The 9,085-nt window shown below is 45.8% G+C and overlaps 1 protein-coding gene across 1 annotated transcript in view; it reads left to right on the top strand.

Moving 5' to 3' along the window:
* Positions 1 to 349: 349 nt before the first annotated feature.
* The window catches only part of LOC149448888 (lethal(2) giant larvae protein homolog 1-like), a gene marked incomplete at its 3' end in the record, with an annotated part of 103,424 nt that continues 94,688 nt past the window's right edge, over positions 350 to 9,085 (top strand). Inside the window, exon 1 of the mRNA XM_089694082.1 lies at positions 350 to 551. Within this exon, the coding sequence (XP_089550208.1) occupies positions 471 to 551 (81 nt within the window). The remainder of the gene's footprint in view (positions 552 to 9,085) is intronic.

Raw genomic sequence — 9,085 nt, 5'->3', positions numbered from 1 at the left:
ATGCTCCACCCACAAGGAAAGTTTTGGCCGGACGTACACTTTGTTCCCATGGTGATAGGCCCATAGTGAGCTGCTCTGACAGGAGCCCCAGGAATGCAGCCTATCTACACCTCTTATGTGGAAATGGGGGAGCGCTGCGTGTGGAGGAAGGAGGAGAAGGACACGGACACCATCATTTTTATTGTGCTTGCTGTATTTCACACGAGGGGGCCCCACAGAGCGCGCACCGCTCTGCGCTTCATTTACTTCACACACAAGCGCACTACATTTCCCGGCTAGCTCAGCGCCGCGCAGGAGCAGCAGCCGGTCCAGAGTCCGGAAGGCGGGGCTTCAGAGCGAGTAGGTAGAGCCCGGAGGCGGAACCGCTGATTGGCTGAGGCGGGCGTCAGTCACAGGCCGGGCTGGATCAAGTTGCCCGGCGGTCGGCTGTGTGAGCTCTGGGTGAGTGCGGGCTCCGGGACCCGGGCAAGATGATGAAGTTTCGCTTCCGGCGGCAGGGGCACGACCCCCAGAGGGAGAAGATCAAACAGGAGCTGTTCGCCTTCAACAAGGTGAGGGGGAGGGGCGCCTTCCATGGGGGGGATGTATGAGGGGAGCTTCTCTTTATTATGGGGGGGTGTATGAAGAGAGGTCCTCTTTATTGTGGGGGGTATTTGAGGAGAGGTCCTCTTTATTATGGGGGGGTGTATGAAGAGAGGTCCTCTTTATTATGGGGGGGGGGGGTGTATGAGGTGAGGTCCTCTTTATTATGGGGGGGGGTGTATGAAGAGAGGTCCTCTTTATTATGGGGGGGGGGGTGTATGAAGAGAGGTCCTCTTTATTATGGGGGGTGGGGTGTATGAAGAGAGGTCCTCTTTATTATGGGGGGTGGGGTGTATGAAGAGAGGTCCTCTTTATTATGGGGGGGGGGGTGTATGAAGAGAGGTCCTCTTTATTATTATGGGGGAGGTCCTCTTTGTATTATGGGGGGGTTGTATGAGGAGAGGTCCTCTTTTTATTATGGGGGGGGGGTGTATGAGGAGAGGTCCTCTTTTATTATGGGGGGTGGGGTTGTATGAGGAGAGGTCCTCTTTTATTATGGGGGGGGGGTGTATGAGGAGAGGTCCTCTTTTATTATGGGGGGTGGGGTTGTATGAGGAGAGGTCCTCTTTTATTATGGGGGGGGGGTGTATGAGGAGAGGTCCTCTTTTATTATGGGGGGGGGGGTGTATGAGGAGAGGTCCTCTTTTTATTATGGGGGGGGGGGTGTATGAGGAGAGGTCCTCTTTTTATTATGGGGGGTGGGGTTGTATGAGGAGAGGTCCTCTTTTATTATGGGGGGTGGGGTTGTATGAGGAGAGGTCCTCTTTTATTATGGGGGGTGGGGTTGTATGAGGAGAGGTCCTCTTTTATTATGGGGGGTGGGGTTGTATGAGGAGAGGTCCTCTTTTATTATGGGGGGTGGGGTTGTATGAGGAGAGGTCCTCTTTTATTATGGGGGGTGGGGTTGTATGAGGAGAGGTCCTCTTTTATTATGGGGGGTGGGGGTGTATGAGGAGAGGTCTTCTTTATTATGGGGGGGGGGTGTATGAGGAGAGTCCTCTTTTTATTATGGGGGGGGGGGGGTGTATGAGGAGAGTCCTCTTTTTATTATGGGGGGGGGGGTGTATGAGGAGAGTCCTCTTTTTATTATGGGGTGGGGGTGTATGAGGAGAGTCCTCTTTTTATTATGGGGGGGGGTGTATGAGGAGAGTCCTCTTTTTATTATGGGGGGGGGGGTGTATGAGGAGAGTCCTCTTTTTATTATGGGGGGTGGTGTATGAGGAGAGGTCCTCTTTATTATGGGGGGGGGTGTATGAGGAGAGGTCCTCTTTTTATTATGGGGGGGGGGGTGTATGAGGAGAGGTCCTCTTTATTATGGGGGGGTGTATGAGGAGAGGTCCTCTTTATTATGGAGGGGGGTGTGTATGACGAGAGGTCCTCTTTAATGTGGCATGAGTGGGGCCCACTGATAGTCCTGGAGGTGTACATGCGGCTCCCCCCTTGTAGAGGGGGTGGGGGTAGTATATGGGGGGGTTCTTTTACTGGAGAGATGGCAGTTTTGTTGTCTGGGATTTTCTTTCATTGAGGATTTGCAGTATATTTGAGGGTTCCCCTTCTACTGAACAGATGGGGGTGTTTGTGGGAGGGTCCCCTTTTTATCAGGGGTTTGGGGGTGTACATGGAGGGCCTCCAGGTGTACTGTCCGGTATGGGCAGCATGCATAGAGGACCCTTTTATGGGGGGGGGGGAATGATCTGCTATGAATGCTGTCCATGTATACACATTAGAAGGGCGCTCTCCTCTATAGATTTAGTGGGATCCAGAATTTGAAATAAAAGAATCATTGAAGTCCTGAAACCAATAGTATAGATTATTGATCAGTATTGATTATTGGTTGCCACACATCCATCATCAGCTTGTTACAAACCAAGAGTTCGTTATTGCTGTTCCATACATCCTAATCATTCGTTTCTTACAGGTCCAGTAGATATTGCTGGTCGGTATATATTAATAATTGATCAGTGTATATGATCGTTGTACCATACATTATTGATCATTGATTTATTATTGGTGCGTTGTTCCTGCCTTGCAGCACGCTTCTCTTATTGTTTCCATTTGTTTTGCTGTGAGTGAAGCGGCGGCACTCCGGAGTGCGACATCTGTGCGGCATTACTTACTCCTTGTATACAGAGGACATGGAGGGTGTCTTGGGTTCTGCAGTCATGCCGGCTGACCTGGGATTCCAGGACAAGAATGTCAGCAGAGGCAGAAACTTGCTGGAGCCAAGACTAATGCAGGCCATAGACGGGTCGAACAGCAGAAGATTTTTCGAACGATAAACAAAAATCAGTCATTCGTTAAGTCGACGTTATTGCCAACGATTCCACAAATCTGCCGACTAAATCAGAAAGTTCACCCCATATAACAGCCAAACTTCTGTTCCTTGCAGATCACGGCTCATGCGCAAATTTTTTTTCTGTTAAAACAATCGGCCGATTTGGCCATCATTGCCGCAAAAATTGGCCGTTTTCCGCAAATTTTCCAACATGAAAACCTGAAAAAAAACAAACCCAAAACCGGGCGACCAATTAACCCACTAAAAGTGCGAAAATCGGCTGATTTTTCGACCCGTCTATGGCAGGCATTAGAAATAAAGTCAAGTGTGAACGAGCCCTAACTGAGGCCAAAACGCCCCTCTAGCGTCAGCGAAGCATTTTTAACGCTCCCCAAACGCCCTATGCACGGTTTTGAGGCGTTTGATAGACGTTTGCCAAGCATTAAAACCGCACCACAGGTGCCTATAATGAAGTTAAATGGTATTAACGTTCCGCAAACGTGTCGCTAATGCCTGCCAGGTGTTTGATGAGCGGCACCATAGAATTGAATGGGAGGCTGCAGCTCAGTTCGTCAGTTTTACCGCGACGCTAACGCTTCAGTGTGAACAGCACTGTGTGCTTCCATGTGCAGAATTTTCATAGGCGTTTGAGAAGCGTTAAAACCGCTTCCCAAACGCCTGTCTGACGCCTGCTGACAAAGATAGTGTGAACGTAGCCTTAGGGCCTGTTCACACTACATGCATTTGTTTTTTTCTGCATCCAAAACGCACAAAGTAAATTATATGGTGGTTAATGTCATAGTTCACATCAGCGCCTGCAGTTCCAGTTGCAGGAAAAAAAAAAGTAGAACAGGCTGCATTTTTCCTGCACAGAACTGCTCTGGAACGTGGGAAAACGCATAAAGAATGCACATGTTCCTATTTAAATTGAAGAAGAATGAAATGTCTGACGCCTGCTGAAAAAGCTAGTGTGAACGTAGCCTAAGTAACTCTGTTAGGGCTCATGTACACGGGGCGTTCGGGAAACTCTGCTGAACGATGCAAACTGACTGCTGGAAAACACAGGTTAAAAAATGTCAGTTTAGCCGCGTTTGCATTCCGCGTTTATGCACGTTTTTGTTTAGAAGCGTTTTTAAAGGATAATCTCAGGAGACCTTCCCAAATGCCCAGAATGCACTGAAAAATGGTAAATAATGAACTATTTCAGACATATTGAGAGGAATAGAGAGAGCAGAAGCAGAGAGAGCAGTATGTGTGGAGATGACCTGTCTTTTCTGGTTGTATTCACTATGGATCCCATCATGAGCAGAATGCGGCACGTTCTACCATTGTTTCCTTCACGTAAAACCCGGAACTGACCGCGCTGGTGTACCGGGTCCATTTGAATACATGGAAAACGCTTTGCATGCATTTCTGATCATGAAAAAAGGCTCTGGGCAGCATCTGGATATGGAAGAGTTAAACGCTTATAAACGCAGTTAACCGCATTTACAAGCGTTTTTAAAATACCGGTAATATCTACTCCTGAACGCAAGTTTGGTGCGTACAAAAAAACGACTGTAAACCCAACTGCCTGTAAACAGCGATGTGTACATGGATACATAGGAGAACATTAGGGAGAGTTCAGGGGCTGCTGAATAAACCGCTGAACATCTCCTGAACATCCGTTTATCAGCTGCAGTGTACATGAGCCCTGACTGCTCAGTTCTGTATTCATTTGCTTTGTGGTTACAAAAAACACATTTCATCATTGTTGGTGTTATATAAATCCTGTATAATAATAATAATCAGGGCGTTCTATGAGGCGGCCCTTCTCTTCCACCATCACAGGACAACATGTGTTCGCAGTCTGATGGTGTGTGTCTGTGCAGACATACCCTGGTATCATGTTGATGTGTTTATTTATTTCAGGTACTTATATAGAGCCGTCAATTTACGCAGCGCTTTACATATATATTGTACGGTCACATCAGTCCCTAACCCTCAAGGGGCGTACAATCTAAGGTCCCTAACCCTCAAGGGGCGTACAATCTAAGGTCCCTAACCCTCAAGGGGCGTACAATCTAAGGTCCCTAACCCTCAAGGGGCGTACAATCTAAGGTCCCTAACCCTCAAGGGGCGTACAATCTAAGGTCCCTAACCCTCAAGGGGCGTACAATCTAAGGGCCCTAACCCTCAAGGGGCGTACAATCTAAGGTCCCTAACTCACATTCATACATACACATACTAGGGACAATTTAGACAGGATCCAATTAACCTACCAGCATGTCTTTTGGAGTGTTGGAGGAAACTGGAGTACCTGGAGGAAACCCACGCAGGCACAGGGAGAACATGCAAACTCCAGGCAGGTGGTGCCATGGTTGGGATTCAAACCAACGACCCGAGTACTGCCAGGCGGAAGTGCTAACCATTTAGCCACAGTGCTGCCCCATATGTTATGGAACAGCTTACAGTTCTGAATAACTTTCATTGCTCATTCACACTTTTGCACTCTACAACTATTATTATTATACAGGATTTATATATTATTATTATACAGGATTTATATATTATACAGGATTTATATATTATTATTATTATACAGGATTTATATATTATTATTATTATTATTATACAGGATTTATATATTATTATTATTATTATACAGGATTTATATATTATTATTATTATTATACAGGATTTATATATTATTATTATTATTATACAGGATTTATATATTATTATTATTATTATACAGGATTTATATATTATTATTATTATACAGGATTTATATATTATTATTATACATGATTTATATATTATACAGGATTTATATATTATTATTATTATTATACAGGATTTATATATTATTATTATTATTATACAGGATTTATATATTATTATTATTATACAGGATTTATATATTATTATTATTATACAGGATTTATATATTATTATTATACAGGATTTATATGGCGCCAACAGTTTGCTCAGCGCTTTACAATATAAACAACTACATCTAAAACAACTTGATGAGCTCTATACCCCAGCTTTCAGTGGAACAGGTGAGATCGGTACCAGGGGCGGACTGATAACTCATGGGGCCCCGGGCAATAGGAGATCATGGGGCCCCTGTGTCCTCGCCCACACCCAAAAAAGCCTATGAAAAAGCCAATGAAAGGTACCAGGGGCAGCTCATGGGGCCCCCTACTGACCCCGGGCCCTCGAGCAGTGCTCAAATGGTCAGTCTGCCCCTGATCGGTACATAATGGAGGCCATAGACGGGTCGTTTATCAGCCGATATTCACGCCGTTAGTGGGGCAATGCCGTCGGCTGTTTTTCGTGGATCTTCTCCCTTTTTTTTTTTTTTTTTTTTTTTTTTTTTTTTTATTGGTCATGCTGGAAAATCCACGAAAAAAGGCCATTTTTCATAAGCATTGGTGGCAGCATCCATGGCAGCAACGACCGATTTTTCTTTTATCGGCTGACAATTCGGCCTAAGTCCCGGTGTGCTGTAGCTTGCATGCATTCTCCAAAACCTGAACCCTCCATAGGGAAGAAAGGAGAACATTCCTCAGTATTCCTTGCCATGCCTGAATTGTTTGATTTGCATATTGTAGAAGCCCATTGTGTTTTCCCAGCTTGGATCCCGCTGTCTGTGCCAAGTGTCAACTACTTTCCACAGATCTAGTCACTTTGATACAATCGTACACATCAGTCACAAACTTGTACCGTATCAAAAGTATCGAATTGTAACATTTGGGAGAAACACAGTAAAGTCAGCAACAATGTAAAATGATTATTCACAGACTGTTCCCAATGGAGAATCCTCTTTCTGCAGGTAGAGATGTTGTCTTTGACTTGTGAAGAATACGCTGTTCTCCGCTGTGAACCGAAATTTCCTGCTAGATCATAAATCAGATCCACCACTGTCACCGCAGGCTGGCACAGTGCAATCCAAGAGTTGTGCATCCGCAGGCAGTCAGTGCAGGTACAATCAGTGTCCTAGGACAGGGGTGGGCAATGTGCTGCTCTCCAGCTGTTGTGGAACTACATTTCCCATGACACATTGCAAAACTGACAAACTGACAGTTACAGCTATGACTTGCAGAGGCATGATGGAACTTGTGGTTCTGCAACAGCTGGAGAGCTGCACATTGCCCACCCCTGTCCTAGGAGAACATCTTGTTTCTTGGGAGTGAGGACTCTGTCACACTTGACTTTATTTCTAACTCTTGCCAAATGCCCCTATAGCGTGTGACAGGCATTTGGGAAGTGTTTTTAACGCTCCCAAAACACCCTATGCGCGGTTTTGAGGCAGTTAATAGGCGTTTGCCAAGCGTTAAAACCGCACCACAAACTCCTATAATGAAGTTAAATGGTAGTAACGCTCCGCAACCGCACCGAAAACGCCTGCCAGGTGTTTGCAAAGCAGCACCATAGACTTGAATGGGAGGCTTCAACTCCTCCTGACTCTACACGAGGCGTCAGTTTTGCCGCGACGCTAACGCTTCCATGTTAACAGCAATGTGTGCTGCCATGTGCAGAATTTTCATAGGCATTTGAGACCCTTCCCAAACGCCTGTCTGACGCCTGCTGACCAAGCTAGTGTGAACGTAGCCTAAGGGCCAGTTCACACCTACCTGCATTTCAGTTTTTTTTCTGCATCCAAAACGCACAGAAATTAAATTATATGGTGGTTAATGTCATAGTTCACATCAGCACCTGCAGTTCCAGAAAAAAAAAAAAAGTAGAACAGGCTGTATTTTTCATGCACAGAACTGCTCTGGAACGTGGAAAAACACATAAAGAATGCATATGTTCTTATTTAAATTGAAGAAGAGAGGGGGAACGTGAACTGGAATGCATAAAAAAACGCACTGGAATGCTTCAAAATGCACATGCAAACACAGGCGTTTCACTGCATTGTAAAATGCCTGCTGCTGTGAGGACAATCCATTGCTGCCTTCCGATCCATTCATATATTATTATTATATATACTGTGTTTTGCACCCATGTACACGAGTCCAGTGAACTCTCTGCTGATAGCGGTTTGTGACTAAAATCTACTTTGCTGCAAATGTTGCTTTCTATCTCTCCCAGTTGTTACCCCTTCGTTCCTTTTGATACCGCACCAGTTTGTTGCTGTAGAGCAGGGGTGTCAAACTGGCGGCCCTCCAGCTGTTGAGAAACTACAAGCCCCATCATGCCTCTGCCTTTGGGAGTCATGCTTGTAACTGTCAATCTTGCAATGCCTCATGGGATTTGTAGTTTGGCAGCAGCTGTAGGGCCACCAGTTTGACACCCATGTTGTGTCTGGCGCTGTAGTATGTCTGTGGAGGAGACTAGTTAGATGGGGAAAGTGCGGTGTGCCTGATGATATATGTATTGTGGGTTTGGCTGCATTCTACATACCTGCTGCTAGTAAGTGTTGCTCCTTGCATATTTGTAGCTTTTATTTTTTTTTATTTTTTTTATTAAATTGACCAACTTTTTTTTTTTTTTTTTAATAGTTAACCCCTTCCTATCTGTCCTGGCATCCCTTTAAAAACTTGGGGAGGCAGGAAGGATCCAGGATCAGGGCCCTCCTAACCCTCTTGTATTGAACTGTATTGTTGCTGTATTGTCTCCCGGTGGACTGACCATTTGAGCACTCGGGCACTGCTCGAGGGCCCGGGGTCAGTAGGGGGCCCCATGAGCTGCCCCTGGTACCTTTCATTGGCTTTTTTGGGTGTGGGCGAGGACACAGGGGCCCCATGATCTCCTATTGCCCGGGGCCCCATGAGTTATCAGTCCGCCCCTGGTACCGATCTCACCTGTTCACTGAAAGCTGGGGTATAGAGCTCATCAAGTTGTTTTAGATGTAGTTGTTTATATTGTAAACTGCTGAGCAAACTGTTGGCGCCATATAAATCCTGTATTATAATAATGTGACCACTGTGGTTGGCTGTCACAGTGGCCAAATGATCAGGATCCGGTCTCGCCAGCTGAGAGTGAGGACTGAGAGCCTCTCGACAGCCCGGTATCAGTGCTGCGTGCGCGCAATGAGCGCACTCTCGGCGCAGAAACATTGGCAGCCCAGCGACGCATAGGTGCGGTGTGTGGGTGTTAAAGGCTGCACTTATGTTCTATGTGGGCAGCAACAGACCTGCCCACATGCAAGTTTATTTATTTATGGGGGGGGGGGTAAGGGTGGATTTACAAATTAAATCGGAAAGATGATTGCGCCTTCTTTTTTTTTTTTTTTTT

This window comes from Staurois parvus, unplaced genomic scaffold (assembly GCF_062004578.1).
Source record: "Staurois parvus isolate SC_StPar_1 unplaced genomic scaffold, SC_StPar_1.0 ptg000649l, whole genome shotgun sequence".
In the NCBI taxonomy this organism is placed as follows: domain Eukaryota; kingdom Metazoa; phylum Chordata; class Amphibia; order Anura; family Ranidae; genus Staurois; species Staurois parvus.
Note: the sequence above shows the minus strand (reverse complement) of the source record. Positions and strands in the feature narration are given on the sequence as shown.